We start from the raw sequence: 21,059 nt of genomic DNA, 5'->3' as shown, positions 1-21,059 counted from the left end.
TTTTGTAGGGAAAATTTCTGCAAGAAATCCTGACGTGTGCACATATGACTTTACTTTTTGTAACTGCAGCTGAAAATGGAAATAAAAGACCTCTTCATCCTCCCCAGGATCAGCACCAAGTCTCCACTGTTGCATCCAATGCTTCTGGCACTAGAGCTGATGGCAGACATGAGCAAACATGCTCCAATAAGGTGTTAGCTGAGCATGCTCTTGTACAACAGTATTTTCAGTGTGCTCAAACACTATATTCAAGTCCCCATGGCTGGATGTTTTGTGGCTGTCCAACAGCTGCAATACAAAGGATTACTAACAAGCAATCTCTGCATGTGTTGCAGCTTTTGAACAGCCACAAGACATGCAACCAGTGACAAACAGTCTTTGAGCACACAGAAGACACTTTGTCTTATCTGATCATGCTCAGGTGCTATTAAGCATGTTTGCTCATCTCAACCATTGTGGAGCTCACTGACTGCCTGCAGTGCTATTGACATGACAGGTAGCTCAGAGCAGATTGTGTCAAACTCCAGCAGAGCTCTGTAGACTGAAGTACTATTGATGTGCATTAAAATGAACCTGCAACCAGGGGAAACCTGTAACTTTTTTGGAATTTTTCTAGGATATGTTATTACTTATGACAACTTTTGACCCCTGATCCTGAGAATTTAGGGATCGCTGATGTAGCAGAGTCCACAGTAGGACAGGAGCCAACATCATGCAGTGTAAACCGGACTCAAACTCTATATTTAGGATCAGAGGTAATCTTAGGTCAAAATCCACCAATGATAAGATGGCATTGCAACAAACCTTAGTCTTTTGGTCATCTAGCTTTATAAATCAATGTTTGTTATTTTCATGCATTTATCCTGTATCTGGGAGCAGTGAATAAAATGACAGCTTTTGTGTATCGAGATGTTTTATTTGGAAATGTGTCACTGATGCCCAGCAGCAGGTGCATCTGTACCATACGTCAAGGTTTTGCTTTAAAATATTGTTCTGGTCACCAGTTAACACGGACGGGAATCATTTTTTTTTTCGTGAATTAAAACAAAAAACTAGAACAAAATATATATATATTAGACCTCACTCCAATGTCAGAACATTACAGCAATCTCGAACCAAATTACATCCAGGGAATTCTCAGCACTTACAAGGAAACCCCACACAGATATACAGCTAAAGATTAAATATATATATGCAGCAAAGGGACAGGGGGCTGGGAAAAGTTACAAGAGGAAAGAAACAGCTGGCTCTCATCTTAAAGTATGAACAATGAAGATTCTTGTATTTATAAATAAAACATTGAATGAAGTTGGGAAATTACAGTCTAGATCATTTATACATTATACTTCTGTTAGGAAACATCCAGAGTCAATATGGGAGGCAAGAAAAAAAAAAAAAAAAAAAAACACTGCACGCGGAAAGGGTGGTTGTTGGGTGAGGATTGTGGAAGTGATGCCTGCTTCCTGCCCACAACACTGGCATCAGGACCCCATATTGCCCTGAAGTCCTCTTGATGAGTATAGCTAGAAGGTTACACACAACAGTCACTAACTTACAATTGCGCAGTTACAGGGTAAAGGAGGGAGGAGAAACTACTGAATCAGGGGCGGGTGAAGGATGACTGTACACATGAGATAAAACCATTATTTGTAAGTGGCGATTTTCTGGAACGTCAAGGAACGGGGTGGAAAATCAATTTTTTATTTTGTGGACAGAATCAGGGCCACAATGAGACCGTACAGACCCAAGACTTCAGCAAAAATGAGGATCAGGATCATGCCTACAAATAGCCGAGGTTGTTGTGCTGTACCCCGCACGCCTGCATCTCCAACAATGCCAATAGCAAACCCAGCAGCAAGACCGCTCAGTCCTACGCTCAAACCAGCACCTAGTTGTAAGAAGCTCCTAAAAAAGAAAAAAAAAAGTTAGTGATTTTTCATTTATACAGCAAAACAAGTCTAGTAAATGAACAAATATAAGTGGGCATGACACCACCACAACTTGAAAAGTCTCCCCATTTTATAGATCAGTGGCATGCACCTCATGATCAGTGCAGGAATGCCCTCCAGGCTGCTTACTTGTATAATGTGATAGCTGATGTTAGAGAATTTGCAATAAGCACTGCAACTACCAGTCCATAAATGGCAATGATACCCGCCATGACCACAGGAATGATTGATTTCATGATCAGCTCAGGCCGCATGACCGACATTGCTGCAATCCCTGTGCCGCTCTTCGCTGTGCCATAGGCAGCTCCCAATGCTGTGAACAAAAGAAAATACATTAGAGAAAGTAGTAACAAACATGTCAAAACATTTAGTTTTTTTTTTAAAGCAAATAATTTACAGGAAGTCAGATTATCCAGTATACCAAGTGGGCACCTGTCATTGTTTGCAATATGTGCTGGACACAAGTTCTAGTATAGATTCATTAAACTGTACCAACAGTGGTGATGGAAATGGCTGCTCATTATTTTTTGCAAGAATGGCATTTAATGGTGGACATTAATAACTTAAGTACCTATAACCCTGTCATTTCCCATTACAGATTGTAGCCAATGCAGCTACTTTACCATCTATTACTGCAAGCTCACATTTAGAAAATCTCCCGCATCCATAATTATAGTGAGCAGCAAATAAAATGCATGAATGAGTGCAGAGCCAATAACCACAATAAAAACTTATCAATGACCTTAAGCTGCAAGGCAGAAATACTACAGAGTAACTTGAAAGGATGATGCACATGACAGCAATGTGACCACAATTATTTCACATGACCATACTGCAAGACTATGATCACACTCCTCAGCATTGAACTAATTCAGACAGCAAATTGTTAAGATTATAGGCAACTGCAGAAAACAATGCTTCAGACCATACGTGTCTAGTACACAATATAACCACAAGGCTAGTTAATGCAGTGCACAGAAAATAAGACAACGTGCACATAAACTCAACATTAACCCCTTCACCCCCGGAGCTTTTTCCGTTTTTCCGTTTTCGTTTTTCGCTCCCCTCCTTCCCAGAGCCATAACTTTTTTATTTTTCCGTCAATTTGGCCGTGTGAGGGCTTATTTTTTGCGGGACGAGTTGTACTTTTGAACGACATCATTGGTTTTAGCATGTAGTGTACTAGAAAACGGGAAAAAAATTCCAAGTGCAGTGAAATTGCAAAAAAAGTGCAATCCCACACTTGTTTTTTGCTTGGCTTTTTTGCTAGGTTCACTAAATGCTAAAACTGACCTGCCATTATGATTCTCCAGGTCACTACGAGTTCATAGACACCTAACATGACTAGGTTATTTTTCACCTAAGTGGTGAAAAAAAATTCCAAACTTTGCAAAAAACAAAACAAAACAAAATTGCGCCATTTTCCGATACTCGTAGCGTCTCCATTTTTCGTGATCTGGGGTCAGGTGAGCGCTTATTTTTTGCGTGCCGAGCTGGCGTTTTTAATGATAGCATTTTGGTGTAGATACGTTCTTTTGATCGCCCGTTATTGCATTTTAATGCAATGTCGTGGCGACCAAAAAAACGTAAATCTGGCGTTCCGAATTTTTTTCTCATTACGCCATTTAGCGATCAGGTTAATGCTTTCTTTTTATTGATAGATCGGGCGATTCTGAACGCGGCGATACCAAATATGTGTAGGTTGGGGGTTTTTTTTATTGATTTATTTTGATTGGGGCGAAAGGGGGGTGATTTAAACTTTTATATTTTTTTTATTTTTTTCACATTTTTAAAAACTTTTTTTTTTTACTTTTGCCATGCTTCTATAGCCTCCATGGGAGGCTAGAAGCAGGCACAGCCCGATCGGCTCTGCTATGCAGCAGTGATCATAAGATCGCTGCTACACAGCAGATTTGCAGGTGTGCTGTGAGCGCCGACCACAGGGGGGCGCTCACAGCCACCGGCAATCAGTAACCATAGAGGTCTCAAGGACCTCTATGGTTACCTTCCTGACTCATCGCCGACCCCCGATCATGTGACGGGGGTCGGCGATGCGCTCATATCCGGCCGCACGGCCGGATGCGGTAGTTAAATGCCGCTGTCTGTGTTTGACAGCGGCATTTAACTAGTTAATAGCGGCGGGTGATCGCGATTTCACCCGCCGCTATTGCGCGCACATGTCAGCTGTAAAAAACAGCTGACATGTCGCGACTTTGATGTGCGCTCACCGCCGGAGCGCACATCAAAGCGGGGGTCCCGACATGTGACGTACTATACCGTCACATGTCGGGAAGGGGTTAAGGGTATGTGCACACGTTCTGGATTTTTCGTGTTTCACAGTTTTCCGTGACAAAACAACTAAAAAATGCATACATTAAGCATCCCATCATTTTGAATGCATTCCACAATTTGTGCACATGCTGCGTATTTTTCCACGATAAAAAAAGCATTGCTGAGAAATACGCAGCATGTTCATTAATTTTGCCGATTTATCACAGATTTCCCGCTATTTAATGCATTAGTAAGCTCCGGAAAAAATGTGACAAAACCACAACAAAACCACGTGCGGATTTTATGCAGAAAATCTCCGGTTTTGTTCAGGAAATTTCTGCATAAATTCCTGACGTGTGCACATACCCTAGAAGAGGTGGTCTGGGAAAACAAGTTATCACCTATCAGTTGGATATGCAATAACTTATTGATCGGTGGTGGGGTTCAGTTTCTGGGACTTGGGTAAGTTCACACAGGGTGTTTTTGCTGCTTTTTCTGCAACAAAATCTGATAGTCTTGTCAGGAAAGAAGCTGTGTCAAACGTAGGTTTAGGTGCGTTTTTTGTTGCATTTTTCTGTGTTTTTCTCTGTCCATGCTAATGTCCTTGAATTTTCAGCAGTAAAAACACAGCAAATAAGGATACCTGTGTTTTTTCAACACCCGTTCAAGTCAATGGGTGAAAAACAAAAAAAAAAAAAAAAAAAAAAAACAGCAAAAACGCTGAAAGTAGCTACATGCTCTATGTCCAAAAAATGCAGGAAAGCCCAAGATACTGGTCACAAAAAACCAATGTGTGCATGAGATTTCAGAAATCTCATAGGCTTTGCTGGTACTGTAAAAAGCAGCTGAAAATCATAAAAAAAAGCAACAAAAACGCCCTGTGTGATCTTACCCTTACAGTTACCACCAGAACAGGGAACTTGTATCCCTGGTGGAGCAGCAGTAGAACATGTGCACTGTGGTTCCATTCCACTTGCTCCCATTGGGGATTTGAGCTCTTGGCTCAGCTTTTTCCTTCAGCCCCACAGATAATAGAGCAATGGTCAAAGTCTAACCTGCCTCTGTTTTGTAGCTGGGATGAAACATCCCTCAGCTGATTGGTGTCTGTCCCAGTGGCCAGACAACAAAAAGCTATCAGGGGGTCACTTGTTTTCACTGGGAAACCCCCTAACTAACATTACATCCACACAGATTCTAAAGCGTGACATGAACCATCTTTAATTTTGACCAATTTATAGAACCTATATAGTATCTGGAGGCCAGAAGAAGGAAGGTTATCAAGTTTGGTTTCTGGTTATAAACCAGTAATGAAACCATCATGTCAACATCATTACAATAACCATATGCAGAGATTCCAAAGAAACAGGAACTTCTCACATTTACGTGATTTCGTGGAAAATCTGTAGCAGAGATGTATGCAGGTCCTGTACAGAGCATTCCTATAGCTCCCTCATACAGCCATAGACATCCACAAGCGTTCAGTTTTCCTCTAGAAGTAATTTTCTTTAGTTTGATTCAAACAGAAAACCTCTATTCAGTGTGAAGAATGAGGTCCAGTAGGGCCATAAACTAGTGACATTGCTATATGAGCCCTTGTGTGGGCAGGACATCAAAACCACAGAATTGTCTCAGCTCCTTGTACAGGATAATCAGATGCACAGAAGCATTTCCAAGTGGAAACTTTTGCTTCACCTCCAAGCTTTCCAACATTATAAAGTCCATAGTCTTAGGCTATGTGCACACGTTGCGGATTTGCCTGTGGAATTTTCTGTGAAGATTCTGCATCTCTTGGCCGAAAACGCAGGTCAAAATCTGTGCGTTTTGTAGGTACATTTTGAGCAGATTCTGTGCAAATTTCATGTGTTTTTACCCCTGCGGATTTCTATTATGGAATGGGTGCAGAAATGCTGCAGATCCGCACAAAGAATTGACATGGTCCTTTTAATCCACTGTTTTCTGTGTGGAATTTTCTGCACCATTGGCACAGCATTTTTTTTCCATTGTACTGTAAATCACTTGCAGATCTGCGGCGTTTCTATGCTGAAAAAACGCTGCGGATCCGCAGGAAATCAGCAACGTGTGTGCATACCCTTAACCACCAGCAGCTTTATTATAGTTCATGGCAGCATAGAAACCAGCTGCGTCACTCCAAAGCCAATGCTGGATTAAGACGTGTAGACATGTGGTTTTCAGCCCGTTGGGGCTCTTTAGCAGGCGCTGATAAGTCATGTAACACAAGTTGGTCAACTGTTCCATGTCCATACAGTCTCAGATCTGCAGCACATGTCTGTACAGGGCCATGTGCCGACAATACTTTTTTGCTGCTATAAACAATCCACCTGGGAGAACCTGAATTCTAAATGCTCCATCCTTTCCACAACCTCACGGAGTCCAGACATCCCATATCAGTTTGGCAACATACATTTCACGCAAAAAAAAAAAAAAGTTCTAGTCTTAAGCAATGGCCCTCTTCATTTGGCAAGGCCAGATTCACATCTGTTGCACCCACTTCCACTTCATGTAGACCAGAATGCATGGATTTTGCACCTGCACAGTATGCTTTGCCCAACTATGGGCAAAACAGAAAAACATGAGTGCATGCACTGGCAAACGTAGTTCTGGTACATGAGCCGGAAGCAAGTGTGTCGGCAAATGCACACTTATGTTTTTTGGCTTTGCCTGCAGTAGGGCAAAGCCTCTGCGCAGGCACAAAAAGCTATGTTTTTGAGCAGGCACGAGATGTCACATGGCAAGAGGCGTTATCTATGATTTATAATGGTGATCAACAGCTGATGGATGTGATGTAGAGACTCGAAACCACGCCTATCGGATAGGACAGAAATTAACATACAGCGCGGGACACATTAAAAAATGTTTTTGTGAGTATACAAGGGGAGTCAGGGGGGTTCTATAAGGATGTAGGGAATGCATCGCAGATGCTTAAAAAAAGGTGATATTTTTAGCTGATAATGCCATAAAACTGGTGACAGATTCCTTTAATAGTTGTACTAGCCGAACAATCTTTCAATATACGGTACATTATATCAGGCCTCTCTGAGGAGTAGTTACTGCTCAGAGTCTGGTGGACTCCACAAAACCATGTATGATCTGCCATCTATTCATGCACAGGCTGTGAACTCCAGATAATACCACAAAAAAAGTTTAGAACTTGTTAAACTAATATAAGCATTTTAACATTGTCATAAGAGCTAGGGGTTGTCAGACAGGTTGATCACATCGATCTACAGTGTAAAGTATGGTTGTAAAAAAGCAAATGCCTGAGCCAGCAGTGAGACCATAGGCAGGCATCAGATCACACTTTGATTCTTTCTCCGATCAAACACGGGGTGAAGGCAGCACCCCATAGAGCATGCTGGATTTAAAGGCAACCTGTCACCACCCCCCAGGCATTTGTAACTAAAAGCCACCTTGTGCAGCACTAATGCTGCATTCTGACAAGGTGGCTTTTAGTTCTTGCTCCTGGCACTGCTGAAATAATAGTTTTTGAAATTTGTCCCTCATACCTTGAAATCTCCATGGGGCAGGTTTTTCCCCCCTAATCCAGACGCCTCACAGCAGTCACTCATGGCCTCTGCGTGCTGCCTCCTCTTCCTTCATTAGCATTCCTGGCACCTGCGCTGTTTTTTTTTGGGGGGGGCATGCACAGTTGTGCTGCCCTTCGAACTTACAGCGCAGGCGCTGGGGATGCTAATGAAGGAAGAGGCGGCACCTGGCACGCAGAGGCCATGAGTGACAGCTGTGAGGTGTCTGGATTGGGGGGGAAAGACCTGCCCCTGTGGCGATTTCAAGGTATGAGGGGCAAATTTCAAAAACGAGTATTTCAGCAGTGCCAGGAACAACTAAAAGCCACCTTGTCAGAATGCAGCATTAGTACTGCACAAGGTGGCTCTTAGTTACTAACACCTGGGGGGGGGCAGGTTCCCTTTAAAAGTGCACTCCAGCATGTTTGTTATTGCCCCTTTGTTACCAATCAGCAGTGTATGGAGTGCAGATGCATTAATGTGAATCTGTCACCTGAATTTGGCGGGTCCTTTTTTGGGTCATATGGGTGGCATTTTCAGGTCTTTTATTAACCCCTTTTTCCCCCCACTGGCCACGAAATTGACTTGATATTGATTTGCTTTCCTCCCTAGTTAATGTGTGCACAAATCAATCTTGCCTTGCGCACGCGCAGTATGCTTTGCCCAACTGTGGGCAAAGCCGAAAAACATTAGTGAGCATGCGCCGGCACACTATGTCCGGGAAGTATTTCGCTGTGTTCCGGGACATAGTGCACCGGCGCACTAATGGTTTTCGGCTTTGCAGGTAGCCATTCATTTGTCTGCAGTCAAAAAAAAAAAAAAAAAGTGTCACATGTGTATATATCTTAACTTTGGCTTTAGTGGGATTTTTTGAAGTCAAGCAGCATTCACTATCAGATAATCAGGGTCCCACTATGTACCGTAGCTGATCTGCAGGGCTGCGTGCCTAACAGCAGTGAATGGGACAAGGCTGTAATGCACAGCAGAGCTGCTACAACTATACTGCACAGGAAGAAAGCCCCAACGTAAACATTGGAAAGGCAGCAGATTAAGGGTATTGTGATTTGGACCCCACTGAATATTGATATAATACCATTATGATTCAAGAAAGCTTCTGGAAATAGGTTAACACATTAATAGTGAGCAACTTCCTCCAATACCATAATTGTGAAAAAGTACAAACAAGCATACAACAGCTGAGGAGGCACAGAGCTTCTACAATGAAAGTCGTTCTAGTCCATCGCACTCCACCAATTCAGGAGTCATGTGAAAGCTGCAGCTCACTCTGCAGAATAGCATTTGATCTTCCAAGTACTGACCAGATCATGTGCCAACAACATAATCTATTTCATTGTACCACAAGGTTAACAGTTATGAGAACATTAAACTTTAGTAACTATTGTACCTGAAGTGATGAGCCATATGAAAACTGCACTATACTCATGTATATGGGAGATAAACCTTCAGATGCCAAAATAACTTGTCGTCAGTCATACAACCAGTAACTGGCTTTTCAGCCCTGATACCCGCTTGTCATTAACAAGTGATGAACTGCCACATCTGCACCAGTGGCAGCCAACATGCATGAAAAATACAGCAGTAGTCATGCCCCCAATGATTTATCATTTATTCTGTTAAAGAAAAAAACCTGATCACATTTGCATGACTTCTAGAATAAGGTGGCTAGCTCAATGTACATTCAAGGTCATGGACTTCATTTTGATGCAGAAGAATACTAGAAGAAACCTGCTCAGCCTGAAACTTATTGACTGCAGCATATTCTGTTTAAAGTATCAACAAGTGGCTGTATCCTCTGCCCCCAACCTAGGGAACGACTCAAAGCATGTTTATTTCATTTTGTCCTATTTTATAAATCACATAACCACCAGCAATTAGATCTGTCCTTGAAGTCTAGTACGGCCCAGTAGCTTTGCAGTGATTGGGTCCTGGGTTCAAATCTCACCAAGGACAACATCTGCAAGGATTATGTGCGTTTCCTCCAGGATCTTTAGTTTTCCTCCCACATACCAAAGACTTACCGATTGGGAATTTAGATGGACGCCAGTGGGACTCACAGATGTTAATGTCTAAAGAGCTGCAGAATATGATTGTGCTATATACAGAAAGCATAAATAAGGGTATGTGTCCATGGGCCGTATTTTACTCTGAAATGCTGAAGAAAAATTATTTGAAAAGCCGATTATGGGGGGTTGGGTTTGGGGACAGACTAGTCCAATATGATTTCTGGCCAGCTTCTCCCCTCTCCAGTTGATTGTTAACCATTCCATGTGGTCATGGGGAGAAACCCCAGCAACTGACCGTATTGGCCTAGTCTGGTCTCTGCCTGTAGTACTTGGCTGTTTTTTCAAAGCACCTTTACTTTGAAATGCTCCAGGAATTCAAAGTAAAAGACACTTGGCTGTAATCATGCAGCTGGATAGATTCAAGCAGCATAAATTTAATGACTGGTTTCCTTGAAGTCTCTGAAAGTGTTACCTTAAAGGGAATCTGTCACCTACTTTTTCGTATATCAGCTGCAGCCACCACCATCAGGGGCTTATCTACAGCGTTCTGTATTGCTGTAGATAAGCCCACCCCTCCTCCCATGTATCCTGAAAGGTAAGAAAAACAAGTTAATTATACTCACCTGGGGGGCAGTCCGATGCGATGGGTGTCATGGTCTGGGTCCAGCGCCTCCCATGTTCATGCGATGACATCCTCTTCCTTGCTTCCTGTCGTGGCTCCTGCACAGGTGTACTCTATCGGCCCTGTTGAGGACAGAGCAAAGTACTGCAGTGTGCAGGCGCTGGGCTTCTCAGACCTTTCCTGGCACCTGCACACTGCAGTACTTTGCCCTGTCCTCAACAGGGCAGATAGAGAACTAAGCAGGAGACGTGATAGGAAGCAAGGAAGAGGATGTCATCGCATGAACATGGGAGGAGGCGGACCTGGACCACAACGCCCATCGGACCAGACCACACCCCAGTTGAGTATAATCTAACTTGTTTTTCTTATCTTTCAGGCTACAGAATGCTGTAGATAAGCCCCTGATGGCAGTGGCTGCAGCTTATATAGGAAAAAGTAGGTGACAGATTCCCTTTAATAGCCACTGGCAGGACCACAAGTACATGATGCCCTACTGACCCAGCAAACCGATTAACACTAACAGTCACCATGGCAAAAATCAATCCTGTACGTTCGTAATAAAGTTGGGTTAGACTTTGAGACAAGAATATCACTGCAGCTATATTAAATTTACATTAACACTGAGCAATGCTCCCAAAAATGTAAAAAGTTCATAACCCTGCTTTATCTTTCCCTAGGTCCATCACCAAGCTTCCTTTGGAGCAAGATCACAGATCGTGCTGCAGCACTGTCAATATGTCAGCGCTGCTGACTAGTGTTGAGCGATACTGTCCGATACTTGAAAGTATCGGTATCGGAAAGTATCGGCCGATACCGGCAAAGTATCGGATCTAATCCGATACCGATACCCGATACCAATACAAGTCAATGGGACTCATGTATCGGACGGTATTCTGATGGTTCCCAGGGTCTGAAGGAGAGGAAACTCTCCTTCAGGCCCTGGGAACCATATTAATGTGTAAAATAAAGAATTAAAATAAAAAATATTGCTATACTCACCTCTCCGACGCAGCCTGGACCTCACCGAGGGAACCGGCAGCGTTGTTTGCTTAAAATTCGCGCTTTAACTTCCTTACGTGAAGTCCCGGCTTGTGATTGGTCGCGTGCCGCCCATGTGGCCGCGACGCGACCAATCACAGCAAGCCGTGACGTAATTTCAGGTCCTTCAGGATTTTAAAATTACGTTCCGGCTTTGTGATTGGTCGCGTCGCGGTCACATGGGTGACGCGACCAATCACAAGCCGGGACGTCACGGGAGGCAGGACACGCGCGCATTTTAAAATGCGCGCGTGTCCAGCCTCCCGTGACGTCACGGCTTGTGATTGGTCGCGTCACCCATGTGACCGCGACGCGACCAATCACAAAGCCGGAACGTAATTTTAAAATCCTGAAGGACCTGAAATTACGTCACGGCTTGCTGTGATTGGTCGCGTCGCGGCCACATGGGCGGCACGCGACCAATCACAAGCCGGGACTTCACGTAAGGAAGTTAAAGCGCGAATTTTAAGCAAACAACGCTGCCGGTTCCCTCGGTGAGGTCCAGGCTGCGTCGGAGAGGTGAGTATAGCAATATTTTTTATTTTAATTCTTTATTTTACACATTAATGTTGTTTCGATACCGATACCACAAAAGTATCGGATCTCGGTATCGGAATTCCGATACAGCAAATATCGGCCGATACCCGATACTTGTGGTATCGGAATGCTCAACACTACTGCTGACACTTCGGGGAGGTGCACAGGTCAGTAAACGATGCAGGTTGTCCAACCCGCAGCATCTACATGTTACAGCATAGTGGATGGGATTTCAAGAAATCCCATGTCCACTATGCATCCACAGACACCTGCAGATCACCTGCAGAGACAGACATGCAGCAAGTCTCCACAAGATAAATTTCACCTGTACAGTGTATTGTACACATCTGCACGGTTCAATTAACTCATGCGGATTCACCTTGGTCCAATAGATGGCAGCGCTTTGGACGCAGCAGACATGTGCTACGTCCAACATGCTGCCAATTACTGACAGTGTGCACCTACCCTTACAGACCAGGGGCAGCAACAGAAACTCCGCACTGGACCAGGGGAGGGTGCATAAAATAACATTTCTATAATAAAAAATAAAAAAAGCACCTGAAGGTGTTTTTTTCGAAACTAGAACACTCAATTTATACTCTGGAATTATATCCGGGTGTGAATGAAGTCTGCTGAAAACGTAAATCTGTTAAGAGGTCACATCAGTAGCTTTGTGAAGGGTCAAACGCCAAGGCTGAGTTCCTGTTTGCAGCAAGATCCTTATTGATACTCATCTGTCAATGTTTCAGCAGTTTGAGGAAAAATGCCTACTTTTGCAGGAAGTTTTAGTTTTCACTGCTGTGTGAATGACTGCAAAGTTAAAGTACAATTTGCAGACAATCTGGGCAAATACTGAGACATGGGTATGAAGAGAAACAGCTACAAGCCAAGCATACAAAGCCTAAACAGAAATAACCCTGAACTGCTGCTATACAAACACCTCAAGTGTTATTTTGCCAAACCTTATCTACCTCCCACAATAGGACAACACCAATTAGCGAAGAGGATTAGAAATAGTGGCTCTTCCCTTAAAGTCTTGATTCTGAAAGGTGGCATATGACCACACCAATCTTCAGGCTAAAGCCCCCAATACACATTAGACTAGCATAATACAAGCTGCATATAGTGATGGGTATGGCCAATACTAGTGTTTATGTGGGAGCAGTCTGACTGTCAGGGGAGGATGTCAATTCAACATGGCTGATAGACTGCCAATCACTTTGTTCTCCAGGAGATAAAGTCAGATTTGTTGGTGGGGGTTCTCATGGAAAGCACAGTAAAGCCCCCGTCTCACTAAGCGAGATCGCTAGCGAGATCGCTGCTGAGTCACAAGTTTGGTGACGCAACAGCGACCTCAGTAGCGATCTCGCTATGTTTGACACATAGCAGCGACCAGGCCCCTGCTGTGAGATCGCTGGTCGTGTCGGAATGGCCTGGACCTTTTTTTGATCGTTGAGGTCCCGCTGGGTAGCACACATCGCTGTGTTTGACACCTTACCAACGACCTCGTTGACGACTCAGACACTGAATCGTCATAAGAGCTCCCATGTGACATCGTTGTACAGGTCGCTACAGGTCGCTGGTGAGATGTCAAACAGTGAGATCGCAGCAGCGATCGTTGGAAGATCTCACTGTTTGACATCTCACCAGCGACCACATAGCGACGCAGCAACGATCCCTGACAGGTCGTATCGTTGTCGGGATCGCTTTAGCGTCGCTAAGTGAGACGGGGCCATAAGGCAGGGCCAAGGGCTCCTGCATATGGGAGAGATGGCTGAGAAAGCTGCAGGCCACAGCATTGTTTGTCAGACTGCTATCTAATATGCATGTCCTGCTTAAATTCCCACTATAGGGGCTCCTACACAGACAAATCAGTAGATAATGGTGGGTTCAGCTAACATTTGGTGCTGTAAATTCTGTTTGTATTTTGCATCAATTATCCAAATTAAGTTATTAGTGCTTTTTTGATGCATTTACACATTTTTTATGACATGTTTCAAATAAAACTGTTGTGTTGGAAGCTTCCCATTACTTGGCCTTATAAAACTGCAGATTACATGGATTTAGTTTCTGCAGCAGAAATGTGGGTTTTTATCTGCAGCTTTCCTTGTCCAATTCAAAGTCTAAATGAAAAATCCACAAACATTTACAGGAAGAGAAATTGACATTTCAGATTTCAAAAATCACACTACAGGTCAGGCTCTGCAGCATTTATATAAATCCCAGCCACGTCGCAGCATCTGTAAATCACTTTTTTGCACAAATGCACGGTGGAAAAAAAATCATTGTGGGATCTTAACCCAATTAGCTCTCCTTTCAGAAGATCTTGGTCCCCCGGCAGTTTAAAGCCATCAATTCTCACCATCCCCAGCACTGAGTCTTCACACTGCTGCTCTCAATGTCCACTATTGGCACCACAGAGTCGCACCCAGTGAAACCAGCAGCTTTAAGCAAAGTGTTCCATCAGCATGGAAAAGCTCAGTGATTAGCAGCATTGCTGTCAATATGACATTAGTGCTGCAGCCAATAGAAGAAACCAAAAGCTGCAGTAGAGTCTTGGCAGTGGACCTGGGGGGGCAAGTAAAGAGGTTTTAGAATATATCTATATATCTTTTTTTTTTTTTTTTTTTAAACCACACCTGGTGACCAGGATATCCTGAAAAGGGAACACTCCCTTTAGCACATGCAGCAGTTTTCAGATTGCCTGCCATCTTTGTCTCTAGAACGTGAAACTTTTGTGCTCATTTCCCGGCAAGTTTTTTTCAAATTGAAGAAACACCTCAATTTACACAGACCAGACAAGGTCACCATTACCTATGGGTTTTCCACTGTTGGTATACTGGAACATTTGAACAAGTTTTAACACCTTTAAAACATTAACACCTGGGAGCATCTAATAAATGGGAATGACGCTCTTAAAAAAACAAAAAAAAAAACAAACAAGTTTTACTGGTCACCAAAAAAGGCCATGTTCTTTAACCCCATTGTTACACTGGTCAGATTTAAAAAATTTGGCGCAGTCACTATGTGGTAGTAACACGAGTGTCAACAAATCCCAGTGAATGAGATTGTTTTTTCGGGGCACATTATAATTTATGATAATGGTAAATTTAGGTTGAAAAAAAAGCAACTTTCAAACTTTGAATGATTATTCCTTTAAACCTAGAGTCCTACCACCCAAAAGCATTAAACATTTCCCTCATGTTTGCTTTACATCAGCACCATTTGTAAGTTATTTTATTTTGTTAGCCTTTAGGAGGCTTAAAGTAGCAGTAATTTCTCATTTTCTCAGGGAAATTTTTTAAAAATGTATGTTTTTGAAGAACCTATTCAGTTTGAAGTGACCGGGGATCCTATATATTGGAAAACCTCCTAAAGTGATATTTTAAAAACAGCACCCCTTGACATTTTGAAAACTACTGTCGGGTAGTTTATTAACCCTTCAGGTGATTTTCAGGAATGAATGCAAAGTTGCATGACCAGAACGAAGTTTATTTCCACCACCTAAATGTCGCCAACGTCTGAAGGGCCGCTATAGCCCGGAGACTCCAAGGCTGCTATTAGGCCATGAATTGCCATGATAAACATCAGGTAAAATCATGATCTCACGGTGCTGATTGGGATAAAGAGGGAGCCCCCACATAATGATATAGTCATTATTGACAGCAGCATCTAAGGAGATAAACAGATAAGGACAGTGCCAACACTGATGAAGCAAGTTGTCCACTATAGTGTACTGCTGACAACTGCTGGATTGTCACCTGCATGGGGATGCTAGTCTCATCTCAGGTCATTAAAAAGACATATTGGCAGTCGCTAAGGGGTTAAGTAAACTGTCAGTTATGAGATAGATATATAGATATTCGTTGGCATTCAGTCCACCCTTGTAAACAGCATGCACTGCCATGGGCCACAACCACTACATTCTACAAGACATTCAAGCATATTTTTGACTTGTCAACTAGTGTACATTTAAAAATGTAATTAAAAATCCAAAACAAGCGTTCTTAAATGAGGCCTGTTCAACATGTTGCATGAAACAAGTACAGATTGGTGATATAACATGTCAAAAAGGCCCTTTCCTCTCCCCTCAGCAGAGACCATGCAGTTTTCCACTAGGGAAGGCACAATTTGATCGTTTGTTGGGCAGTTTTTCCAAAAAGAGATCTGAGCAGGTAAACCCTGTGTTCCAAGAAGCAAAGCCACATCCAGGGCCATTCGACAGCACTGCATAGAGGATGGCCTCTGTATAACACAAGATATCAAGCGGCAACCATGAATAAAGGGCTGGAAAGAAGCTTGCACAAACAAATTATTTTTCACTGACATGCCCCGTCTTACTTTTGTCATTAGGGACAAATATGTATTACCATTATGTGGGCAGCACGGTGGCACAGTGGTTAGCACAGCAGCCTTGCAGCACTGGAGTCCTGGGTTCAAACCCCACCAAGGACAATATCTGCAAAGAGTTTGTATGTTCTCTCAGTGTTTGCGTGGGTTTCCTTTGGGTACTCTGGTTTCCTCCCACATTCCAAAGACCTACTGATGGGGCTCACAATCTAAATTCCCTAACAGGGGACAGCGATGATAATGTATGCAACCTGTAAAGCGCTGCGTAATATGTTAGTGCTATATAAAGATTATTATTATTTTTATTATCAGCATGATGCTTTTGCTAAAGGAGCCCACTATTAGCACACAAGATCAGCAGCTCGATGGTATCCAGTAGGAATGTACCTTGCAGCTACACATCATTCTGCCATTATGTTGCACTGACATCAGGCACTTGTCATTTGTGCAATGCCATACCAACTCCCACAGTAGCTTACACAGGTTTCATTTCCCATTTTAGCAAACAAAAGTACACAATTGCATCAATTGTGTTGAAATTCAGTATCTACAGATCGGTTAAGAAACGCTGAGGTGATAGATGTTGCAGGCGCACGCTTCGTGAGGAACCTCATCATCCACATCAATTTGCAAAGTGTTAATGTGAGCAGTATCCGGGGGAAGGAGGGATGTGATAACACCATCTGTCAGCACAGAGAACCTAGGTTTTCATACCTTCCCCGATAACTAGCAGCAGATTCTATGGCAGATTAAGGTACAGCAAGGACCAGGCCAGAAATGGATAGACAGTCTCCCACAACAATGCAGAGGAGGAAGAACCTGAGAAGACGCTGCTGATAATGCAACAACCCTCATGAAGGTCACATGCTGATACAGCCACAGGAATATCCGCAAGGGCCTACATCCCACACGCTTGTAGGTCTAAAGGAACAGTCACCATTTTATGTATAAGAGGACCAGTAAACAAGATGAAACCCTTGCCCTTGATTTGGCAGTAACAGCTATACAACAGTGCAAAGGTCAGCAGTTCTAGGAACAGCACATATCCTCATACATGCCTTGGTGATAACATGCCACATACCAGGCCTCAATACATCAGCAGCTCAGGTCATGGTGACCACAGCACAGACATTCTGCTCCACATCAGCAGCCACAGAAACGCTGCACTGGGCAGCAGAAGCCCATCTGCTACTACAGCCTTATGTATATCGATACAAATACAGATCAAACACGACCACCAGCAAACACTGGACCTTCAGTCCTTTCAAGCAGTTTAAAAATTGCTGCCATTCATCAAATACATCCAAGAAAGCTAGACTTCAACCAAGATGGCCACCACAGCAGCTCCCGTAGGCACATTTGTTCCCTCGACATGTAAATATAAGATGCACATCAAAGCACAACTCATGCTGGAGTCTGGAAAAGCTGGGTTAGAAGTCTTGTTTGAGCTTTTGTCAAGTAGATTGCCCAGAAACTGGTAGCTGCATAGATGGAGTTGAAATTTGTAGAGATTAAGGAATAGGTATGCAGAAAATGCAAATTAGCTGCTCTCCAGGAGGATAAAAAAATAAAAAAAAGCTTGTGAAGAACTGTTTTTACCCCCTTTACTAGTACAGAGAAGGGTACTGTTAGCAGCCAAGATGTCTGAGAAACCTAGAACCCCCAAGACCGCTACATTCAGATGGGTGGTTGGTTTGGTTTATATGCACTCCAGAAAAGAAAACCGCTTTGTGATACAGCTCAGGGTACGGATTGATAACAGACCTAGCTTCATGGGAATAGTATGCAAGAGCTCTTCTCCAAAAGGAAAGCACTCAAATTAACAAAACCAGAGATTTTTAGAGACTGACCCTCAAACAAATCAGAAAGTGCCTAGCTCTATATAAAGGGCAAATACCCCCCCCCCAGAATGAAGCCTAAAGTTTGGCATCTGCCCAAGGCCGGTTACATCTCTGCAGCACAGATGTGGCTTCGGTCGGAATGCCCAGGTGGCCACAGAATCCCAACCAAAGTTACTTACCTTATTTTTGGTTATGAGACTGCTCAGGACAGGAGTCACAGCAGTCAGGCCTGGTAGAGAAGGGTACTGATGGGCAGTATGGAGGTTTAGTTCCTCCAAACGGAGTACCCATTATTCAAAACAGTCAGCAGTCGGATAGTCATTATGGAGGTGTCACCCCTCACCCAGCAATACTATGTACTGTATCACTGAGGTGCAAGAAGCCCAAAACAGTATCTATAGATGTATGTGTTTGGCTAATGAGAGCCTTCCTTCTGGAGGAGATCTGGTCTGCATACTCATCTCCATGAAACCTTTCCTTCAGGTCAAGGCCAGCTTTCCTTCCTGAAATGTTAAGCACTCATCTGCTTATTTCTACAATAGTGTTGATATCTAACAGGCCAAATACAGTTGGTTATTAACTGCAACAGTAAAAAAAAAAAAATTAAAGGCCATTAAAGGGAATCTGTCACCCCAAAAATAGTATATGAGCTAAGGCCACCGGCATCAGGGGCTTATCTACAGAATTCTGTAATGCTGTAGATAAGCCCCCACTGTAACCTGAAAGGTAAGAAACAGGTTATATTATTCTCACCCAGGGGCGGTCCGGTCCGATGGGTGTCACGGTCCAGCGCCTCCTAGCTTCATACGATGACGTCCTCTTCCTGCCGCGGCTCCGGCGTACTTTGTCCTGTTGAGGGCAGAGCAAAGTACTGCAGTGCGCAGGCGCTGGGAAAGGTCAGAGGCCCGGCGCCTGCGCACTGCAGCACTTTGCTCTGCCCTCAACAGGGCAGACAGTACACCTGCGCCGGATCGTGAATACAAGAGGAAGTGATCGCATGAAGATGGGAGGTGCTGGACCTGGAGCAAGACGCCCATCAGACCGGACCGCCCCTGGGTAAGTATAATCTAACCTGTTTATCTTATCTTTCAGGATACATATGGGGGGCTTATCTACAGCATTACAGAATGCTGTAGATAAGCCCCTGATGCCGGTTTAGCAGGAGTCCAATCTGAAAACTCAGTTGGGCAGGTTGCAGGTTTTTTTTCTTCACATGTGGGCCATTGGTTTGTGTCAACTCCTCACAATTGACTTGTGCTGGTCCATGAGCCACACAATAGGCATATGACCATCAGATACACTCATCTTAGCAAAACTTAAGTGGTTCCTCTCTGGTGAGCATTTCACTCAATTATATGTAAATATAGCTACAAAAAAATCATTGGGCTTCAATAAAAATGTCACACCATTTACTAGTTATAGGTTTATCGTGTTTGTCCATTCAACTTTCATGTGGTCATAAGACAGAAAAGTATCACTGTCAAAAAAGTTCACTGCCAGATTCTCAGGTAACCAATTCGCAGCAGTGCAACCCAAAGGTTATAGAAAGTAAACTGTGCAAGATATTTAAAATGAAACCAAATTGCAAAAGTTGTTTGGCCCCAAATTTACAGGGAGGAAAAAAAAAAAAAAAGAAGTGCCTTCAAATCTCCATATTCCATCCGGATCTCTTTAAGGAGACCCAGTGCTAGATACAATAGCTGTATTATAGATACAGAGCTATATATAGGCAGGAGAAGCTATTTTCTTGCTCAGAAGTCAATCTGACAAGTAAATATACACCTTGTATCCCCGGACTGGAGGCGGAGACCTCTGCATAATTAGTACAGTTGCACTATTACCCTATGAACATGACATCAGAAAAAAAATATATATTTTTTTAAGGTTTGCATAAGAAAAACCACGAATCCATTGCGATCTCCCCCACCCCAGTCCTGGTGCCCAGCATTGACCGACCCCTCCCCATCCAGCCATTCTTCCCTCTGCAGTCATGTGACCTCAGCAGCTGCTGGAATCACCCGAGTGACGTCACTGCCACCCATCACCCCCTCTCCAATACTAGAGATCAATGATCGCCCCCTAAATCCGATCAGATGAATGAGCAGAGAAGGGGGGGGGGGGGGGATGGGAACCACCCGAGTCGGTTCGGCTGAGAAGCCGGAAATAACCGAAGTGTGACCGAGGAAGGAGCGGATGGAAAAGATGGCAGGATGGAGCCGGTCACATGATAGCGGGGTAAGGAGCGGACCCCCGTGTAATACAGCGCTATGGCGGGGGGATACCCGGCCGCCATTACTGACAAACGTTACACAAACATCTCACCGCTGAACACCATGGCAGACGAGGCGCCCATCACCGCGAAGAAGGCGGAGTACTCAGGAGCTGAGCCGGAGTCGGTTGAAGACATGGCTGCGGCGGGTACGAGACGTCTCCTCAGACCGTGACAAGCCAAAAACAAAGGGGAGAAAACAGAGAAACCGAGGGGGGAAAAGGGACGTGCTGGAGACACGGAGCTACGGAAGGAAGGAGGGGAGCGGGGCTGTCACCACAGACGCTGCGGCTCTCACACTGGAAGAGCTAAAGCGCCGCTCACTGCTCTAAATACCTCACCGCAGCACAAAATGGCGGCCGGCTGCGCGTCACGTGACGCGGCGCTTCCCAAGGCTCCTGCTTTTTTTTTTCCCTCGATCCCGCCCTTTGCCGGACCAAACCATTTCTCGACAGAGAAGGGGGGAGTAAAAGCTACAGGCATAGAAATACAGTCAATTCGTCCATTATAATGATAAAAATTTATCTCGTTATGCTAGTTACTTTATAACGGAATATTTTATGTTATAAATGAGTCCGTAATAGTGGGTTTTCATTATCGATAGTGGTAGTACTTG

General features: G+C 43.8%; 1 protein-coding gene across 2 annotated transcripts; it reads right to left on the bottom strand.

The window, feature by feature from the left end:
* Window positions 1-895: 895 nt before the first annotated feature.
* Window positions 896-20,819, bottom strand: ATP6V0C (ATPase H+ transporting V0 subunit c). 2 transcript variants are annotated; one of them, XM_077274673.1, is made up of 3 exons: window positions 20,497-20,819; window positions 2,079-2,262; window positions 896-1,905 (listed from the first exon to the last, which is right to left on the bottom strand). In XM_077274673.1, exons 1-3 carry the CDS (start codon window positions 20,579-20,581, stop codon window positions 1,701-1,703), a joined length of 474 nt encoding a protein of 157 aa, XP_077130788.1. In that variant the 5' UTR covers window positions 20,582-20,819; the 3' UTR covers window positions 896-1,700. The 2 variants fall into 2 exon arrangements, with proteins under 2 accessions (XP_077130788.1, XP_077130789.1); XM_077274674.1 differs by lacking the exon at window positions 20,497-20,819 and adding an exon at window positions 10,410-10,455.
* Window positions 20,820-21,059: the final 240 nt, after the last annotated feature.

This window comes from Ranitomeya variabilis, chromosome 7 (genome assembly GCF_051348905.1).
Source record: "Ranitomeya variabilis isolate aRanVar5 chromosome 7, aRanVar5.hap1, whole genome shotgun sequence".
Classification (NCBI taxonomy): domain Eukaryota; kingdom Metazoa; phylum Chordata; class Amphibia; order Anura; family Dendrobatidae; genus Ranitomeya; species Ranitomeya variabilis.
Note: the sequence above shows the minus strand (reverse complement) of the source record. Positions and strands in the feature narration are given on the sequence as shown.